Below are 21,439 nucleotides of genomic sequence, written 5' to 3' on the forward strand. Positions count from 1 at the left end.
AAGCACGCATCAAAACCTCTTGTGCTATTCGACAAATTGACGCACATACCTTCATCAGACGTCTTAAAGTGAAAGGAATTTGGGTGACCCTCTGTACTCCTTCAAAGCATTCCATTGTGACAGCAATGCGACATAACGACTCGGGCAACAGCTTAGTTCAGCTTATGTGTATATAAAGCTTAATCCAGTGTACCACATACAGTCAACCCTCATCCAGTGTCCAGATAGTGAATGATCCGGATTAAAAAAGTAGTAGAAAGGAGACATCAATTGTTAATAAAGCCTGCTTACTTTAGAGAACATAGGACATTGTCCGCCGTCATTTGCATAAAATTCACCATCACTGACAACCTGAGCTTGTGAAGTATTATTGCGTTGCTCAGGAAATACCAGTGCCGTTCTCTGTGCATTCTCAAGGGTTAAAGCACTGGGTCCCGTATTCTCATTGGATTCATGCTGATCATGAGCGGAAGCGACAATGTTAATGACACCTTGATTCGTACAAGCGGCATAGGTGTTACCATGCTCGCGATTGTTAACATACCCCGGGGCAGTCATGTCGTCCGCAGGTGTGGAATTTGGTTTCTGCGTTGTAGAACGCAGCTCCGCAGGTGAACAATTTCCATCACTCTATGGGTCATCCGCAGCAGCACGGACTGGTCTATGTGCGGTACATGGGTACAGCGGGAACGGGGAAATTTCTCAAGGATGTCGTCTCCACCTTGCAAAACATGGGTCACACAACGTCTCTGACAACACTGGAGAAGTGAAGACTGTCGCGTATTTTCTTACGTGGCCTCAAAGCCATTTATAGGGAGAGTTTGGCCATTCTCTGATACTTTGCCGCTTCATTGGTGTAGCCTGTTTTGACGTCAGAGTCGTCGTTGCGCCGCACAAAAAGCCTGAATCCAAGCCGAATCCGCTTATCAGCCATCTGGTGCGCGTCATTTTGATGCTGTCCGCCAGCTGGTCGACAGCTTTGTGGTCGCGCTGAGTGTAGTCTACAGGAATAACCAGCTACTGACACACAGCCGCCTGTGATAAGGGGGGCTTTGTTGCCAAACTGAGAGAGTTCAAGGATGAAGGGCTTTTGAAGGGCGAAGTACGCTCGTGCCTTCCCTCCTTGCATCAAAATGGCGTCGGCGGCCGGCTGACGGTGGGGCAACAATACGGTGCGCAAGTGCGTCTCTGCGCATGAGAGGAGATAGTGAGAGGGAAGAGGGAGGGCGCCGCCGTAGCCAATGGGGCTTCCCGAGTGGAGTATAACCGAGAGAGGAGATATGCGCAGAACGCTCGGTTACTTGCAGAGCGTATAGAGCACGGCGAGGGAGGGCGTGCAGCTATGACGTCGCATGACGCGCTTCAAGTTAGGCGCCTCCTAATGGCCAAGCTCCCTCTATAAACGGTTCTGCGTGGCCCCTGGAAATCCGAAGCCCGGATAAATAAGGCAAATTGCGTGGAAAGAAATCTGTCCCTATGATTCTTGACCGGATAGCGTGGGATCCGGATAAGCGAAGACCGGAGAAACGAGGGTGAACTGTGCATTAGAATGACCCTAGCTCCCCTTTTCCGTGGGGGGAAAACGGGGCAGGCAATCAATCGAATCTTGCTGGAACACGTCACCGGGTGTCAGTCATGTCGTCTCAGTTTCCAATCGGTGCCACCGCGCAGCGCTCTGCAGCTTGCTGTCTCGTCTCTGCCTGGAACGTTGCATTCTGTTTCTTCAACGCTCTCTCTATTCGTGTTGTGGTTCTCTTCGTCTCTTCATTCTGTCAGCACCTTCTCTCACTTTATCTGTCTATCATCTTTAACAATGATTTCATCGAGATGAAGCTATGAAATCAGCAGGCTTATCCAGAAGGATGCGAAAGAGATGGGGCGTCATCTGAGTGGTCCACTGCCTTTGTGTGTTGTGTTAGGAAGCGGGAGAGGGCCCGCTAATCAAACTGACTCGCCAGGGGAGTGGAAGCAGCAGTGGTTGGCAGCAAAGGCGACGCGGCGATAGATCACCCTGCCTGGCCGACTCGGACAGCGATTCGGTGACGGACGTTGACCAAGACGGGGACTCATTGGTTCCGTCGCCTTTGCAACCCCCGCTCAACAATGCGATTGCGGGTCAGAGGTGAGTCCTTTCTGCCTTTTGCCGCGTTCTCCGCTTGCGATTTTCTGGCTTCCTTAAGGTGCCGCACCGGACTGCAAAAATGCTATTGTGTATTGAAATCAACCCTACTGAAAGATTCAGTGTTAAATGTAAATGCGGTCAGTGACCATCACCAACGCCACCTAGATAAAGATGTCTTCCTTCCTGCTTTGCCACATGGATACATGGTGGTGGTAACGTTGAAGAGCAACTTCCCCTTGTTGGCCTCACAGCGTCATGGATACATAACGTCGAGATGTCATCAGCTCCAGCCAATCCAGCTCAGATAAATTGCGCTCTGGCGATGGTGTTTCATAGTTCGGTATCTCGTTAATTCACTTTCTTTTCTGGGAAAATGAGCAACTGCATGATATGGTGATTATCTAATAAAGTAAAGGCGATCCGGATTTCAAATTGCAAGACACTTCTGTTGTCTTCTCCTGGTCTTTATAGCGTCTGTCCCGTCGCGCGCAAGACTGGGCGAGATCAACTTGTACATCAGGTTTAGGCTTACGGCATCTACCAGGAAGCAAGATGGGTTGAGCAACATTTTCGAGGAAAAGCATATGACCGCTGTTCATTTTATTCCAGCACACCATCCTCTGACCACAGTCACTGTAACGGGGGTTTGCCTTCCACAACAATCAACAACCACGGTGGTGCCACCTACAACAATCATCGAAGCCCGAACAACAACAATAACCACAAACGACAAAACATACTTACGAAACAGAACAACACCAATGCTGGTAGTCCTCCGAAGCCCACCGCTACAGTTGCTGAACCTACAGCAGCGACACCTCGCGATGAGAAGTCACCTCCGGCGACGCCTCCTAGTGCCGATGGCAGTCGGAAAGCGTCACTGACGCCCCAGGGGTCGCTGCTAAGTAGACACAATTCACTGCAAAGCCAACATTCCGCAGCATTCAGCCGGCACAACTCTCTGAGCAGCGCAGCTGGTAGTTACCTAGAGAGCCGCCACAACTCGCTGGTTTGCAAGCCGAGCAAGAAGCTGAATCTTGAGGGTAGCATGCTTCACGTCAAAGTGGACAACGCAGCGGCAGCTGCGCTGGCGCTTGGGGAGCGTACTGGAAATGTTCCTAAGGTGAGAAATCAGGCGGGAAAGGAATGGCGCAGCATGACTGCTATCTGCATACTCTGCTTTTAACAATAATGGCCGAATTTATAAAGTATTATGTTGGGAAATTGTGTTCCTTTTTTCTTATGGGATCTACAATAATATGACGATAAAACGAAGGAATGATTAATGTCATTTATTCAACAACAACACAAACAAAAACAAAAGACTAGGAAAGAAGGCGAGAGAACGAAGGCTTGTCCTGAACCTGATACTGCCTTGTTAGATCTTGCTTTCGGATGCAGAGTTGCTTTCGGATGCAGAGTATTTACATATTTACGCAGTTAACTACTCTCTAGCAGTAGCCTATCCTGTACAGAGTGCCTTAGGTGAAGTCTAGAGAACCAGAAGAACGCAGGCACTGTCAGAGATACGTTACACGCGATTCTGTTCAGGACACAGACATGCTAGCTTTGGTGACCTGTCTGGCCACTAGTATGAGTAGTATGGTGTGGGGCAGACAGCTCTAGAAAAGTCAGCACCTATTGTGTTTTCTGGATTCGCCAGACGTCGCAGTTAGAGGCTATCCGGGACTCTTCTAATGGGGATGGCGCTTCGGTCTTGGACATCATGCTAAATGCAATAGCTTAGGTCAATTAAAGCATCATGTGATGACGGGAACTGACAGGGGTCATCCCCCCCCCTCCTAGATCCGTGCTTAGTTGCAGATTATGTGCAATTATATCTGGCACTCTGTATTCCTTATTATCTGGCTTTCATCTGGCGCAATCAGACTTACGCTGAGCGCGATATTTGTCCATGTGGTATTTTTTTTAATTCTCCAGTCTTTCATCTTACCTGTTACTTATTCATGTTTCTTCAGCTTTGCTGGTTCTTCGAACCACAATGGTGGCGGTGGTGTTTCGAAAACAGACAAGACTACTCGCTGTTCATCTTCTCGCCCGAGAGCAAGTTAGTCACTGATGTTCTTTAGCAAACATTTAATAGTCCTCCACACTAGACAGCGGACACGATGTAGCAAGAATAACTATGGCTACCATTGCAGAGCACGTGCGTATTGCAACCATATGACGAGAGGTCGCTGGTTTGACTACACTGTGCTTGTCTTCATTGCCCTCAACTGCATCACATTGGCCATGGAGCGGCCCAACATTCCGCCCAAGAGCCTCGAGAGAGAAGTCCTCATTGCGGCAAACTACACTTTCACCGTGGTATTTGCCTTCGAGATGTTGGTCAAAGTAAGTTAAACTTATGGAACGACCTATGAGAGGGTACCTAGCTCTTGGACAGACTGGAACGTGCTTCTCCTGTATGAAATCACATTCGTACGTGCATTCCTGTAACGCTCTCATAATACCAGGACACCAAGGTAGCAATAAAGGACGTCTTAGCCGCGTGGTGCCATCGTTTGTACGGGAGCACTGGTGTGACAAAAAAAAAAAAACATTCGAACCAGAGAGCTTCAGCAGTGCAAATCCCCTTGCGTCATCGCGTAAAGCACATTGGTACAGAACATCGACGCGCCAGACCAGCACAGGTCCTGCTGCACTGGTCTAGCGTATAGTACGCAGGGAAAACGTGACTCAGATTTCATTAGCAATCTGCAGTGCCAAAGATACGGTTATGCTCCCGACCTCCGCTAACTTTAGCGTCGGACGCCTAGCATCGCAGCGGTGGCAGCTGTGTCTATCGTTACCTACGGATGTCATGACCTTTGTAATATGGGGTACGTGTGAAATAGCATGCACGTGGCTATTGTAATATGCACAGGTAATAGCGAAAGGATTATGGTACGGCAAAAAGGCCTACTTCAACAGCGGTTGGAACAAGATGGATGGTGTTCTGGTCCTCATCTCCCTAGTGGACTTTTTCCTGACATTTGTTGCGGATGGAAGCCCCAGAATCTTCGGCATCCTTCGAGTATTCAGGTTACTACGCTCCCTACGACCGCTTAGGTAAACATTTTTTTTCCCCATTGATTCTAATCTCATTCCAGCTGTGTCCTGATACACACTTTAAAGAGGAAGCTCCACCACATAGCACGCTGAAGGCCAACCATTGTACAGAGTGATACCTCTATCACTCTTGATTTGTGGAACGCGCGGGGCGTACGCTTTTTTGTGACAATTAACATTTCTGCATAAGTGTCACAAAAAGGCTTACACCCCCTTTTTTTGAACAAATCAGTGGAGAGGACGATGTCATTCGGGATGGCCGTTGGCTAGGATCGTGCTATGCGTTGAAGTTCTGTTTTAAGACCCCTCTGACACTTTGCTCTCCCCGATGAACTCACGCACCCTCTACGCATCTCCTTTTTTATTGGCTATAGTCGTGATGACGCAAACTTCCGTGTGGCCAACAATGGCGAACCGACCCTGCCATTACCCCTCCCCCCTCTTTTAAGAGTGCATATTTGGACAACAGCGAAGTACACATACTTTTCCTCTGCATTTATCACCGTGCACCGTGTACGCCCTTTACCTGCCGCTTGTACAGCACTGTGCACAGTTAACTGTAACACGACCCCCGTACAACCGGTGGCCCCAGTACAAAGTGCGCAACGGTTCCCGACAATGCGAGTTGCAAACATGAAGGTCAGGTTTCGACTTACATGTTTACTACTCGCATTGTGGCGAACCCTTGCGCACTTTCTACTGGGGCCACCGATTGTACGGAGGTCGTGTTACTGTTAAGTGTGCACAGTGCTCTACGCGCCAATGCTGATCATACCTGGGCAGTACAGTAAAGTGTAGATTGCAATCTCCGTTTCCTATTTTAGGGTGATCAACCGTGCCCCCGGACTCAAGCTCGTTGTCCAGACCCTCATGTCCTCCCTACGACCTATTGGCAACATAGTTCTTATCTGCTGCACATTTTTTATTATTTTCGGTATCCTCGGCGTTCAGGTAAGAAGCTCTATCAATCGAGTTGTATTTATAATAGTAGTAGTTATAGGTGTTATATGTACAAAGTGTTTTTCCTGTTGTTGTTGTTCGTCACAGATTATTTATAAGAAAGCTATGAGAGCTGCATCGATGCCGTTTTTTCAAGCACATTGCGGACATAGATTCAACGAGAGCGTATAACCACTAGATGACTAATTATCTACAATTCATTAATTAACTTTTGAATTAGAGATTTTCGGGGAAAGGTCAGATAGGAGAATTCGAGCCAGTCATTATTCAAGGTCCCCCCATAGTATAAATATCCTGAAACGGGCGCATACCTTGAGATACCCACCACCAGATATTGGTATGCAAATAAGTCGAAGCTGGAACAAGCGCGTCGCTATTCTCACATTTCCCCAAAACCCTCTAATTAAGACGTCAACAAAACTTCAACAATTGGTCACCTACCAGTTACATACTCTGTTCGACAGAAGGGAGGCCTGGCCATATAACCCACTTGAAAAAACGGCATCGATGCGGCTCTCAGTACTGCTTTTATTCAGGGTGTTTTTTTTATTCGTTACAGAATTGTTATAACAAAAACTAGCAGAGCAAAATTGATACCGCTTTAGCAGGTGGGTTATACGGCCAAGCGAACATCTTGTAGGACAGCGCATGCAACTACTGGACGAGTAATTAGCTAAAATGCATTAACTAACTGATTAATTAGATGTTTTCTGGGAAAAGCGAGATAGCACAATTGGAGCCAGTCATTATTCAAATCCATCGACGTTATTAAACACCCTGAAAAGCGAACGTACTTCGAGCTATACATTGCCAAATTTCTTTATGCAAATGAGCCGAAACCAGAACTACACACCACTCGAGCGCAGAAAGAGCGACAGGCAATCCATGTAAGACGGTCACGTGCTTTCGAACGATGGGGCTGATTGGAGTAGGCGCTAACCTGTTGGCCAGATAGATCGCTATCCGACTCAGATAAGGCAAAGGTCGCGTCGCTTCTGCGCTCGAAAAGCGTTTAGTTCTGGTTTCGGCCCATTTGCATACCGAAATTTGGCAATTTATATCTCAAAGTACGTTCACATCACAAGGCGTATAATGAGGACTGTGGATTTGAATAATCACTGGCTCCAATTCTGCCGTCTTGCATTTCCCACAAAAAAAAGTCTAATTAATACATTAATTAATATACCTCTACCCGAGAAACGTCATCATGTACGTTGGTAAACAGACTGAAACCGAAACAAATCGGAAGTGGAGGGCTGGGTTCCACGAATGGGCACTTGTTCGTTGCCTCCTATTGAAAGAAAAGTAGTGCCGAAGGTATCGCGTTCCTTTCAGGGACCATCGTAATCCCCTCAAGACCGTGGCTTTCGGGTGCGACCTTGTGCTCCCCTAGCTTCGAGCGTAGTTCAGGTCTACCAAATTGGTGGCGCTGTCGAACACTATGATGTCATCTGTTTACAAACAGGAAGAGGTCTATTAATTTGAGCTAATTAGTCGTCCAGTAGTTGCGTACGCTGTCCTGCAGGATGTTCGCTTGGCTGTATAACCCACCTGCAAAAAACGGCGTCTATTTTGCTCTGGTAGTTTTTTTATAAAAATTATGTAACGAATAAAAAAAACACCCTGTATTAAGAAATCGCTGTTGAAAGAGAAAAAGGCCTTGTATATCGAATTCCTGGTGGTTTGCTTGAACTGCACAGTTTCGGTGCCGAGAACGCGATGAACTAATACGTACACGTCTTGCGTTGTCTTGACTCTTTCAGCTGTTCAAAGGCTCTTTTTACTTCTGCGAAGGCCCCGACGTGAAGGGCGTGAAAACGAAAGAAGACTGCCTGGCCAGGGGCATGGTCTGGACCAATAGGAAATACAACTTTGATCACTTGGGACAGGTACCTTTGTGAGAGGAGTAAACGCAACGGGAGTGATTCCTTGTTGTTTGTCTTTGCAGGCTCTAATGGCGCTGTTCGTCTTATCGTCAAAAGACGGCTGGGTCAACATCATGTACTCAGGACTGGACGCGGTGGCAGAGGGAGTGCAGCCCGTGGAGAATTACAACGAATGGCGGCTGCTCTATTTCATCTCCTTCCTGCTGCTGGTGGCTTTCTTCGTGCTGAACATGTTCGTGGGCGTGGTGGTAGAAAATTTCCACCGCTGCCGAGAGGAACAGGAGCGGGAGGAGAGGGCCTTGCGTGCTGCAAAGAGGGCCCGCAAGCTAGAGAAGAAGCGCAGAAGTAAGCCAGCATGTTAACTAACGCCGCACTAACCGCCGTATCCTCGCTCCGCTCTTGGGGGTCCCTGGGGGGGGGGAGGGTATATTATTGGAAGCCGAAAGAGAGGGAAGGTTAGTCAGGCACAGGTCGACTTGCTATTCCTTCAAAAAACAAAAAAGTTGCACCTAAAGAGGAAAAATGGCCTTAGAGGCTGGTCGAGAGGCCAGAGGCATGAAGGAAGCGCAGGGGGGGTAGTCGTGACCGCCCCCTGGTTGTGCAGGACAGGGCTGAGGAGTGGCCAAGTTGGGGTAACCAAGTTGTCGTAAGTGGCGTTGGAAGAGAGTCGTTGAGCGAGGTATTATTTGCAGGATAACAGATAGTGCTGAGTGTTGGCTTCCACGCAAAGCGTTCAGCAGTTGGTGGGGGAGTTCGACTGGCGCATTTTATATGAGTGAGGGTGTGCGCACCACAACGCTCTGCCCTCGAAGCTCTTTTGACCTTTTTGGACACCATAGGACTTCGATCCTTATTGTGAAGGGGCTCATTATTTCATTCCCCGCATCACCACCAGCAATGGGGTAGAGCATCACCCCTGGCGATGAAACTCCCCATTTAGCATCGCACAATAAAGTTATTGCTGTTGTTGTTGTTGTTGACATTTCCAGTTCTCTGGAAGAAGTCGCAGGCTCTGGCTTGAGTGATTCTCAACAGGCAATAAAGAATTACGGCAGTGAATATATCTTTGATTTGTTTCTTTGTGCCCGCATTGCAGAGATGCGGGAACCGCCGTACTATGCCAATTATTCCAAGCCCCGCCTCTTCACCCATAACATCGTGACGAGCAAGTATTTCGATCTCGCCATCGCCGCTGTGATTGGCCTCAACGTCGTTACCATGGCCATGGAGTTCTACAGGATGCCAGTGGTCAGTTGCTTGTTTCTGAGGGCACACTTGTCCAGCAGCTGTGAACGGGCGCTCAAAACTTTTGATTTGCTCCCATAGGAACTGGAATATGCCCTGAAGATATTCAACTACTTCTTCACGGCCGTTTTCCTGCTTGAACTGTCCATGAAAGTGGTTGCCCTCGGGATTCCCCGATACCTTGTGGACAAGTATGATGCTTGCCTCTGACCTTCCAGTGACTTGTAGTGGTATTGCAAAGCGTAACTGTTACAACTACTGCCTTCCAGGTGGAACCAATTGGATATCCTGATTGTGATCCTTTCCATCATGGGCATTGTCCTTGAAGAAATGAAGTCTGATCTGATCCCTATCAATCCCACCATCATCCGCGTCATGCGAGTGTTGCGGATCGCCAGAGGTTAGTCTTGCCAACGCAGTATGAACTTTCTATCGCAAGAGAAATCGCGTTAAAGCGATCTTATGGGTGCCTACAAGTGTTCTTGTTGCCATAACGTTTCCAGTGCTGAAACTGCTGAAGATGGCCAAGGGCATCCGTGCTCTGTTGGACACAGTGATGCAAGCGCTTCCTCAGGTCGGAAACCTCGGCCTTCTCTTCTTCCTGCTGTTCTTCATCTTTGCTGCACTCGGCGTCGAACTCTTCGGCAGACTAGGTACATATCCTCCTAGGGGTACAGACCTGTAAAGTCGTGCTTACGCACAAAAGTCTTCAGTGCTCCCATGTCTTCTCGAAGGGGCCTATATCTCTGAGCTTGCATCCTCATTGGTTACATCACCGAGCTTTTCGTTGCAGAGTGTGACGAAAGTCACCCATGTCAAGGACTCGGAGAGCATGCCCACTTCCATAACTTTGGGATGGCGTTCCTGACATTGTTCCGCGTTGCCACTGGTGACAATTGGAACGGGATTATGAAAGTGAGCCACTTACTCCATACTCTATGTACCTGTCTTAAAGGGACTATGAAACGATTTTTTTCTTCGTTTCGTTCGAAAGAAGACATTTTTCTGAGTCTAGAACCGAAATTTTACTTTCGTCGCGCGAGCGGATTTCTCGGGAGCGAATTTAAACGGAGCGGCGAAGGGAGGACAGCTGGCGCCGCGTCGTGACGAGCTGCCGAGCGGAGACACAACGGGTAACTTGACGCGACCACGGCCGGCTCGGCAACACGTCATCGTGACGTGTTGCCGAGCCGAGGAATCCCGCCAGGAGCATGCGCCGTAGGATCCCGCGTATGCGTTCATCGGGAGTGGAAATCTCCATGACAGCAGCTTTCGCGCGATCGGCAGATTTCGGCAGTGGCGGCACCCACAGCGCGAGCTCGCGGCATTACTTGCCATTGTGCAACACCGGTGACGTAACGGGGAACCGAAGAGCGGTCCGTACAGTTACACCATCGGCAGGGAAATATGCGCGGGAGAGGAGGAACGCGGAAGAGACATTTCCAGCGCGCGCTCCTCGCAGAGTGGAGCGATTTTGTCCGGAAAAATTTGTGGCATATTAGTTTCTCTGCGGGAAGAACAGTTTCCATCGAAAAAAAGTATGGGGGTTCGGGAAATTTCATAGTCCCTTTAATCTACCCCCATGCATTTACGCAGGACACGCTGCGTGACGAGTGCGACTCCCGTAGCGACTGCGTGCGCAACTGCTGCGTCTCACCCATCATCGCGCCGCTCTACTTTGTGGTCTTTGTGCTGATGGCACAATTTGTTCTGGTGAATGTCGTCGTGGCCGTCCTCATGAAACATCTCGAGGAATCACATAAGCAGCAGGACGACGATCTCGACATGGAAGCTGAACTACAGGAAGAAATGGAGCAGGAGCTACTCGAAGCCAAGGTACGCTCCCTTATCAGTAACAAAGCGAGTCACTGCCCGTCTCAACTACACTGTTTTTATGTACCCATAACTGCACAAGAAGTGAGGAAGGCTGTTGGTGGGAGGCAGGGTGTGCTCTCTAACTATACTTTGGAACAGGTTAACTCCGCCCGCATATCTTACGACGTCCGTGATTGGCTTCGGCGGGAACATAACGCTTCCGAGTCACAACGTAGTGCGCCGACATGCTTCCAACTGTTGCTTTTGCACTGATCGTACTGTATGCTGCTGCGAAAACACCCGATACGATTCTTTTTTTTTTATTCTGTGTTAGTGCCGCGAAGCAACTGCGGCTACCGATACGATATGATGTACTTCGAGCGCATTTGCATGTTTTTTAAAGCAAACACGTAAAATAGTCGCGCTAACAAAACATGTTGATCGGCTTCCCCGTCCGCCGTCTTCTCGTATACTCCATTCTGCGCTGGCGGAGATATACCTCTGTGCCTGCAGCTCCTGAGTTGTCTCGGAGTATAGTGGTTGTCTAATGACCCCGCCTTCCCAATCACATGTGGTAGTACTTGAACGGTTATTCATAAGCTATATGGTATCCCCTTTTGAATTTGCATGCAAGCAGTAGAGATCTCTCTCATAATTTTAGAAGAATATCAGCTATTGCCTAGCTTTATTTCGTGAGTCTATGCCTTCTGAGGTACTGCTTCGTGTGATTGAAGAACAAGAAATATTCGTAGAGCATAGTAACCGCACGCAAGCTAGCTGGTGTAAATACGACGACGACTGCACCATCTCCTCGAGGCTGAGGAGTTCGGGAACAAGAACTAAAGGGACCAGGAGAAAAGGAGACGGGATATCGGTGAACCTACCGCGAAAGAAATGCGTGTTCAAATGTGGCATGTTTACAGAGCCGTCATCTGGCCATAATATGTGACCACGTCACATGGTCATAGGATGTCACGTGGCGGTGGCTGTCACGTGGTAGTTAACCGTATAAACCTTTCGCTTTAATATTCACGTGACATCTTCCTGACATTGCTGTGATTTGTGCGTTTTATATCGTTCGAAAGAGCCCCTCTTGGACCAGCCATTGCTTGAGATCAGTAGTAACCCAGGGGAACAGCTGCCGGTAAAGCTGTCCGTGCAATACTGAGGATTATAACTTTTTGACATTCAGTGTTGTCATATTCTAACGTTTCCAGGACAGGGCTCGAGTATCTGACTGCTGTTGTCATTTTTGTTCATGCAGAATAAACTTGCTCTGGAAGCAAAGATAGAATTTCACAAGCCCATCATGAAAATGTCATCTCTGCCAGCAAACTTCACCTTCTACTTCCAGTGTGAAGATGCGGGTACGAGGCATCAGCTCGATCATGAACGTACCGGTGCAACTCGTCCCTTTTAACAATAGTACTTGTCCTGCTCGCATGACTTGGAAGCACGATGCTTATTGTTCTGCAGGTCTCGGTTGTGAACGCACAAGGCATTTGATTTTATTCTATGACTAATCACATGTCATGCATGCTGCTTTTCTTGCTTGCAGATCCTCCCATTAATTTCGCTGCCGCCTAGCGAACGTAAGACGCTCTCTGTTTCTCCTAATCTCATTCATGCTCCGTTTGCTTTGGTACCCGCTTTGCATCCCTGCCTTTACAGCACATAAACCGATTGCATATTCAGTTTCTGGAACGTTTTGATATGCGGTGTTGTTAAGAGATCAGAGCAGCAACACTTGAACAGTGTGGCCTTTTCTTTTTTTTTTTCCTGACAATTGTAGAAGGAGCTTGTGCTGCGGTCGCTCCTTGATGTGGACGTCGTTCCCGTTTTTCCAGGCGGAGATTCTACTCAATCACCACCGACAGTGAGCATCTGCATTCCAGACCAACACGAACGACCCGCATCTGCCGACAACCCAAAGAACGTTCACCACGACGCCAACGACATCGAACTGGGCATCGTTCCTTCCATCAACATCAACCTCCGACAGGCATCTCCCGAGGACGGATGCGCCGAGAAAGTCGCCGTCGCCGACCTCCGGAACGGACTTCTGAACGCGGAACCGGCGCCACAACTACCACCCGACTCGATCGATCATGACAACGACGACCTCGACGCTCGCACTCCGACGCCGGACAACCCCGTCCAGACCCCGTCGACAGAAGACGACGAAGAATCCGTCACGACGACCACATCGACGTCGCGACTGCGCTACCTGCTCCCGTCGTACCCGGAGCTGGCAAAAGCAGACGCCGACTCGAGCGAGTCGTGGACCTTCTCGGCGGAGTTCCCTCTGTCGTCCGTGACGCGGACAGCCGTCAGTGACGACGGTGACGCGACGGACGACGATGGAGACCCCGCGACGCCGACTACGACGACCGGGATTGACACGGGGTCCGAAGAGTCTGTGAGGCCCGCACCTGTCGTTGTAGAAGGAGATGACGGGGATTTAGAAGTGGTCGAAGTCGCGACGCCGTCTGAGGAAGTGGACGGTCAGGTGTCGTGACGGTTGGATGATGGCTGAAAGGTTTAACGTCCAAGCCCCCGCGCGCTCTGTCCCTCTCGCTCAGTGGTGAGGGAGTCTATGGGGTCCGGTTGGGAGGATTCGGTGACGGCGTTCCGACGACTGTAGTCCTCTTCCTCGGGAAGACCGTACATGCAGCTTCAGAACGGGGCCCTAGCCGAGCAGCTAGCATATACTTGGTGTTTCTTTATGTGAGCAAGTTGGTAGGGAAACTTCATGAGGCTTGTGTAACGCATGATCTAACAGAACTGTTCTTGTCAGTAATGTCCTCAAACAGCATAGTCTCAAGTAGAACACCGCCGTATTATGCCCTGTTGTTGAGTCAAATGCTACTACTAGATGTACAAACCGGCAGGATGAGCTCAATGTACATATTTCTGTAACGATCTCTATTAGATCCTCCCAAAAAGGCATATTTTTTGCACTCACAGCAAAACGCGACAAGGCATTCGGCACTCAACGTTCCCGGCTTGTACATTCTAATCGATATTGATATCTCACTTCTCAAAACAAAAGTTATTCTCGACAATCGAGAACGGTATCGACGTGCTCGAGCACCAAGCACTAAAAACCCGCCTTTATTCCAGACTCTATAAAGGCACACCAGGTTGCAATTACGCAGTATCAGCCATAAAACAATGAGCTGCGGTTCTACTGGTTTCAAAGGAGTCAAAAATCGGGTCGGGTCCTCGCGTCCACTCGGTCCCCCCAGCCGGACACACTCGAACTTTTTCTATGCTGGTGTTCTTGAGTATCCATGGTGGTCCCATGGTCCGGCGCAATCTCTCTCCGGTTTCATACTCTTGTTGCACGACGTTGATGTAATTTCGGATCTGTTGTACATATTGTATCCAGAGGGATGGTGATGCCCACTGGGGGCCCTTAGTCCTTTTATTCCTTGCAAGCAAAAGCAAAAGTGAGATCCTCGTTGCACCAGAAGCGATGTTATATCAATAGGAATCCGTGTTGTTGATGACGATGAGGCTTATGCAGCCGGTGTGGCACGGCCGTTTTCATGTTCGCACATGTTCATGTGCGATGTGTCCTGCTTACTGACTCCAAAAATATTGGTCACTGATTAACCACACATTGAAACCTGCAATGACCATGCAGGCGATCTTTCGAAAACATGCGACGATCTGGCAACCTACAGTCTCGTACCCAGGTCAACTTGAACCTACTTTACCCCCGTGTTAGATAGACCAACCAGCATCGCCGTCCAATCAAACAATCACATCACCAATCGGCCGATAAAACAATAACGCCACATGGGACGACCGGTAAGCCACAGCGGAAACATTAGCCCAAACCGAATCGAATCGCCCTGGTGTCGTACCGCGATATCTGCAACAGTTCCCGTTGTAAGAATTGTACATAACAAGTTGCCAGATGCCAGCGCACCACTTCAACGTTTGTTAGGGCGAGTTCCCTTTATGCTGTTTATAGAGCACAATGCGGAATCTGCTGGTGTAGGTTCCCATGACGACGTTTTCAGGAAACAGCCGTTATTACCTTGATGCCCACCTGGAGCTTACCTTGTGTAAAGATACTAGTACTTGTAAAAAAAATGTTTAGGATGTTTGACAGGATACGTAAAAAGGATGCTGTATGGTGCTCGTGACCGGAGAGAATCAATCGGTTGCGTTCCACGTGGGGCGTTTGTGCGGAGCCTTGTCACACGGACGCCAGGCTAAATTAGAGCGCCACCGGCGAGAAACTTCGTGTATTCGATGCGCACCGCTGTGGTGTACGCCTTGGCACAGTCGGTGTTAGAGACGCTTTAGGCAGGGCGATCCAGTTTCGTATTAGAGTTTTATTCGCGTCAACGCCACGTGCGAAATTTTAGCCAGAAGAGCGTCGTAGTTCCCGAGCCACGCAAGAAAAAACGGACGACATGTTCGCACCTGCGGTTGCGGTTTTACGGCGACGCCACCGCAAGGGTGTGCTGCAGAGCTCAAGATGATGAGGATTGTTTTTAACCCTGGAGCCATCAGTGTCACGACTGTTTTTTTTTTCTTTATCTTTCTATCTTTTTTTTTTTTAGAAATTGCACTTTATTTCGGTCCGGGCGGCGTAAAGTTAACATGTGTGATTTCAGTTGCTCTCCCCAACCGTGAAATTTCACTTCTGTGCCAAAACCGTTCGTCGAGGGTTACGTGTTTACAACCCTATATGTACCTGCAGTGTTTTTTTCATTCGCCGAACCAATACTCGAATGTCATCGCGGAATTGGTGCATTTCTCATGAGGATTTCTGAGAAATATTGTTTCCGCGTTACAACAGTCACGAATTAATCATGAACTATACCTTCTGTGATTGGTTGGATGCATTAGTGAACCGCATAACTATACGCCTCCTATCAACGGCTGTATACCTAAATTGACGTGAATTCTCTACAAGCAAAGCAAAACTGGATATCCAATGCGTGCAAATCTACTCCTAGTTATTGTTATTGACATTCAAGACGTTAACATCGTAAACCTAATTAATTTACTGCGGACGGACACTAGAAACGCAGTGCTCATTCATGTGATGACACGTTTAAATAAAGTAGTAGTAGTTGTTGACACAGTCACAACACTCATGGATAGACTGGTCAGTGTAGATACAACGTTGGACGTTGCAAAAGAACGTTTTAGCGGGCCGTAATATTTGATAGTCCGGTTATAGCGTTCCCTCCGTGCCTCCTCCTAAGATCAACTGAAGCTCCACCAGTATACAGCCGCGAGGAGCAGGACAATGGATAGGACAGTTCGACAAAGGCTAACATCGCTATAACTTCTAATGGTGGTGCACATCAATCAACAAACATAACGTCAAATTTCGTAGGTATGGGCGTTCCAAGACAAGGCTCCGCCCCCACCTTTTCCACAAGCCCCGCCCACTGCTCGCTTTAGATTTGTTAACGGAGTTTACGTGCCGCAATCATTGCGTTATTCATCTCACGCGTGACCATAGAGATATTTGAAAAGAGAGAAAAGAAGACGGCGGCACAACCCCCCACTACCTGTCTCTGTCCGGATTGACCAATAGGAACAGTCCTGCCTTTCCGTTCTTTCCTCCCATTGGCAGCCGCCGCCGTTGTGCAGACGGCAAAGGAACTGTGCCAGAATTGTGCCATGGGGAGAGAACTTTTGTCTTTGTCGAATTGTTTCCCTTAGTTCCTTGTAAAGTACCTATAAATACTATAGAGATGTATATTTCTAAGGGTACAAATACGAATGCAGAGTCACATGCTTTTATATTGCCTTTGTTCCCCAGTCCACATATAGCGATACCATTTTTCTCACAACGCCACACTCGTCACGTGAAAGCTACTTGTTGGAGTGACCACAGCGAGTTCATTGAACGAGATCGATCAGGCTCTGGTGAAAGATACACGAAACGTGTTTCAGTGAAAGGCATGTCAGTCACAAAAATACCTGTTTTATTGTATAACGATGTACGCTTCAGTTGCACGAATGGCGAAGGATAGCTCGGATACAGCGAAAATCTCCCTTTACTTAGAACGTCCTTTGGTGACATGTTTCTGGTATTACAAACTGAAACTAATGGACCTACTTCCGATTCTTCGCGCAGCCTAGCGGCCATTCAGTGAACCACTCTTGTCGCGTGCTAAAAACAAGCCGTGGTATTCAACATAGTACCTGCTGCACCCAAGAACAAAATATCTTTGGATCTGCACCGGCTAAGCTCCCATCTCTCTTCTCAGCATGCTTCGTGCTGGCATACCCGTGCTCTCCGTACATGGACTTTGTAAAGCACCATCTGGTGAGTGGGCGCACAAAATGTTCCGCTGGGACTCCCATGCGCATGCGCATAACCAATTTGGAAAGAGGTCCATTATGTTCGGTGCACAGTGAATCACTTAAGATGCATTTGAATGGAGTGTTCTGAAATATATTGAAGTCAGTATTAACGAGTAATATTACGAGGTTTCCGTGACCTCATAACTGACGGATGTTTTTCACACGGCGGTGGAGGTGGCTTGCCAAATGGTTACTCATGCTCAGGCAGACGAAACAGTTTTATCTGTCTCTTATCTTGCCAAAGATATCTTAGATGCTGATACTCAAGGTTGGTACCCGAAATCCCCAAGTGTTGATATAAGAAGCAAACATGCCATTATTGCAACCGTGTTGTAGTTTTTTGTAAAAATCGAGGCCCTGTAGACATCCTTGTTACCAAGACCGTTAGATGCCTTCGAAAGAACAAAAACACCGTGACCTTTCTTTAGAGAAAAACAGTTGGTTACGCGATGAACTGTCGCTGTTCATTAAGCCTCAAGCGTATTCCAAAACTGCAAACGTCATGTTGAGAATGTATAGCAGCGTCTGCCTTAACGCAGGAATAGAAATTGTGCTATGGCTGGTTTCACTTGTCTTTCATACGCTTGCAGGCGACCAATCAAAAGAAAAGCAAAATATGTAATACACACACCCACAGCGACAGTTCACCGCTCCTCTCTTGCAGTTTCGTTTTCTTTTAAATTCCCAAGGACGTATCTAGCTTAGCTCTTCTTTTCGATACCGTAAAAATATATGAAGAAAAAAAAAACCAGGTGCCACTCTCCAATGTGATTCCAAACAACCCGCGTGCGAGATTGTTTCTATTCATAATAACTGTAAGCTCGAACGCAGAACAACCCTTTCTTTCTTTCTTTCATGAACCGTTGAACATTGTCTTGCACATACAAAACACCATTTTCACACTTTTCCCGTTGCACACCGTTTCATCACTGAGGTAAAAAAAAACCCTGTTGTTGTGTACGGAAAAACGTCATCAGATCGCGGTGTAGGCGTAGGAAGCTACTCAAGCAAAAGTGTCAATGCAAATGTCCTTAATGTTTCTTTTTCATGTTTTCGTTTCACACTTTCTCTGGTTAAGAATGGAAACGAAGCAATGATGATATGCAAGCGGTGGCTACAGAGCAATGTTCGCGAACGCCGATTCGTTGATGAGAGAACGCTGACGATGTCGATGAGGCTGACGATGTATGTCACGTGCACCACGCTTGCGCGCTTTTTTCCCTCTCCCTCGGTGTAAATGCAGAGCTCTGCATTGGATGAGGAAAACTTTGCGAAGGACACTGAGAATTTGGAAGAATTAAACGTTTTACTGTTTGCAGTTATTCTATTTAATATGCAAATTACGAAATACTAAACGGAAGCAAAGCAGACGACGAATGAGCTACCCCAGGTTACGAACTTGACTCGGATATTCGAAATGAGCGTTTGGAATTCTTTTTACGGAATAAAAAGCAAACGAATATCCGGGGGTACATGCAGGGCTCTCCACTGTTCCATGTGCTGTGCTTTTGTGTATGTGTGTCCATAACACAAGTGTTTTTTGATTTCCTTTACAAACCATGGTGATCGAATTCGCAACTGCAACCGCCCTGGTTGAACAGGCCCTCCGGGCGGCGCTGCGACAGCGAGCCACGTGATCGCAAACGATGCACGGGAAAATATAAATAGGAAGTTCGGAAAAGCGGAAATAGGAAATGCTACAGCAGCAGCAGTTCTGCATAAAGGTCATCGGCATGCCATCTAAGGAAGTGACTCTTGAGTGGTATAACAAAATGAGGAAAGAAAAAAATCGGCGTGTTCTAATGTCTATATGCGTTCCGTGGCTTTATTCTACAATATCGTCAAATTGCATTTGTTTAGGCTAGCGTAACGCCATTCGACATCTTGAGGTTTCAGACTTTTCTTTCCAGGGACCACTTGTCTGGCCTGTTTGTGATGTCCAATTTCTGTGCTGCCAGTACTTATTGCTCTATCGCATTAACCTGTTAGACTGTCAAAGAACAGAGCGTCCTGTTTGTGTTGCCTTAGGAAAACAAGCGCCGCTGTTTCGTCCGGTTACTGTGAAAACTAACGTGTTTTTTACTGTTAGTGTTTGTTGTAATATCCCGCAAATTATCATCTGCGCTTTGCTACAACTGCCTTCGTGTCCGTTCTATTGATATCAACGCGTATTATCAACCGCCTGTCGTTCGATGTAAAGGCAAATGAAATTGCTGTCTCACTGCAATCGTGTCAATTGAACGACCTTCCGTTTGTATATATTTGTTCACATCTCCACGAGATTGCAATTTTTGTTACCATTGCTTAATACAAACTGCTTGTCCTGATTCCATTCGTGTCAACGTAACCGTTTCATCGAATTAGCCGCTTCGTTAATTTGCATTTCGTGGAATTAGCAGTGTTACCAAATTAACAGTTTCTTCAAATTAAACGTTTCATCGAAGTAACCGTTTTATCAAATTAACTGTTTCAACGAAGTAACCGTTTTATCACATTAGCCGTTCGATCGAATTATCCGTTTTCAAATTACATGTTTTCTTGCGTTACCTCTTCTTGAGCTTCATGATTGCACGAGTTGTGTGCAGATACGCTTTTTCCGCCACTGACAGCAAAAGCCTGGAGAAAAGAACAATCCTGTTACATTTCCACACGCCTGCTTTTTCACTACACAGATGTGTGTTGTGTGTCGCAATTCAGCTTCACTAAACGAAGCTTTCATGTCCACTGCTTGATGTTGAAAAAGGTTGTGTTACACAAGAACGTCAATCTGTTTGAAATTGAGAAGCACATTGTTGCTAAGCTGCTGCCATGTTGCACATGCTAATGCGAGAATCGGGTGGTAGCCGAAATTGCTCTGTAGCCAGCGCAGGTATGCTGTGATCCTGTTGAGAAAAACAAACAGAAACTTGCTGGGGAACAAGCTTTTTGTTGTTATATCTTGTCATTATTAAAAATAACAAATTCCGAAATGAATCGTTTCTGTTGTGTGTTTGTTGGACAAAATGCTGGCCGCGTATAGTGGCGGAACGATACGAAAACTATACAGGGTGTTTCCTTTTAGCTGCAACAAATTTTCATAAAAAGGGGAGTTGCTTTAGGACGCTTTTACTTTTGTCATGGGATAAAGGCTGAGACACATGTACGACGAAATGTGCGACCCGTCGTGCGACGCGTCGCAGCGCAAAGCATCCTGGGACTGATTCTGGAGAACTAGGTCGTCGAAGCAGCGCTCTGCGACAAGTCGCAGCGCGACAAAACTGCTCAGATATCTCCGCTCCCGTCGGTGGGTTGTCGTGCGGATGTAGTGACGTCATGAACCAAGCAGCCAATGATGCTGCCTCTCTGGTAGATGCGATGGGTCCGAGAAAAAATGGCGGACAGTGTGTGTTCTGAATGCGAACAGTGGCTGATTTCGTCGTGTTCCGCCTTGACAGACACTTGAAATAAGGAATGAACTGTTCTCGTTTAGTGTGAGCACATTTGGTTATGTTAAATAAAGCGTAAGCGAGTGTATCTCTGGCCGCGCTGTTCTAGCAACACGACGGTTCAGAGCGACATGTCGTAAGGATGTCGCCGCCCATGTGTCTGCTGACGCAGCACGCGACAACTCGTGACACGAAACTGTGCGACTCGTCGCACGACGGGTCGTGCATTTTGTCGTACATGTGTTTCGCCCTTTACTCGACGGTGCTGACGGTGCGACGGTGACGGTGCTCGACGGAAACCGTATTTTTTATCAATTACGGGACTAATTAACTGAGATATTTTTATCAACTTTTTAATTCTTGACTTTAGGGAGCACATTGCAATTGCGATATTAAAGCCTGATCTCCACATGATCCGCTCTAACCACCGATGAAGCACAAAAATAATCGCAGCGCGCGCAAGCAGTATTTCACTCCGCCATCTGCTGCAAACCGTATGTGATCGGCAAAAGAGCGGCAGTGACATCGGTATCTCCACCCTGACTTAACGTCACAGAAAAACGTCATAC

The 21,439-nt window shown here is 47.6% G+C and overlaps 1 protein-coding gene across 2 annotated transcripts in view; it reads left to right on the forward strand.

Moving 5' to 3' along the window:
- The window catches only part of LOC135391871 (voltage-dependent T-type calcium channel subunit alpha-1G-like), a 292,030-nt gene extending 271,612 nt beyond the window's left edge, over positions 1–20,418 (forward strand). For both annotated transcript variants that reach the window (XM_064622383.1, XM_064622385.1), the window contains 16 exons: positions 1,920–2,122; positions 2,732–3,245; positions 4,102–4,190; positions 4,285–4,477; positions 5,010–5,194; positions 6,019–6,145; positions 7,918–8,043; positions 8,103–8,385; positions 9,137–9,288; positions 9,367–9,476; positions 9,555–9,685; positions 9,789–9,938; positions 10,079–10,200; positions 10,882–11,121; positions 12,365–12,467; positions 12,948–20,418. In XM_064622383.1, coding sequence (XP_064478453.1) covers positions 1,920–2,122; positions 2,732–3,245; positions 4,102–4,190; positions 4,285–4,477; positions 5,010–5,194; positions 6,019–6,145; positions 7,918–8,043; positions 8,103–8,385; positions 9,137–9,288; positions 9,367–9,476; positions 9,555–9,685; positions 9,789–9,938; positions 10,079–10,200; positions 10,882–11,121; positions 12,365–12,467; positions 12,948–13,618 — 3,399 coding nt within the window. In that variant the 3' untranslated portion in view covers positions 13,619–20,418. The remainder of the gene's footprint in view (positions 1–1,919; positions 2,123–2,731; positions 3,246–4,101; positions 4,191–4,284; positions 4,478–5,009; positions 5,195–6,018; positions 6,146–7,917; positions 8,044–8,102; positions 8,386–9,136; positions 9,289–9,366; positions 9,477–9,554; positions 9,686–9,788; positions 9,939–10,078; positions 10,201–10,881; positions 11,122–12,364; positions 12,468–12,947) is intronic.
- The last annotated feature ends 1,021 nt before the right edge of the window (positions 20,419–21,439 follow it).

Source organism: Ornithodoros turicata, chromosome 4 (assembly GCF_037126465.1).
Source record: "Ornithodoros turicata isolate Travis chromosome 4, ASM3712646v1, whole genome shotgun sequence".
Lineage (NCBI taxonomy): Eukaryota > Metazoa > Arthropoda > Arachnida > Ixodida > Argasidae > Ornithodoros > Ornithodoros turicata.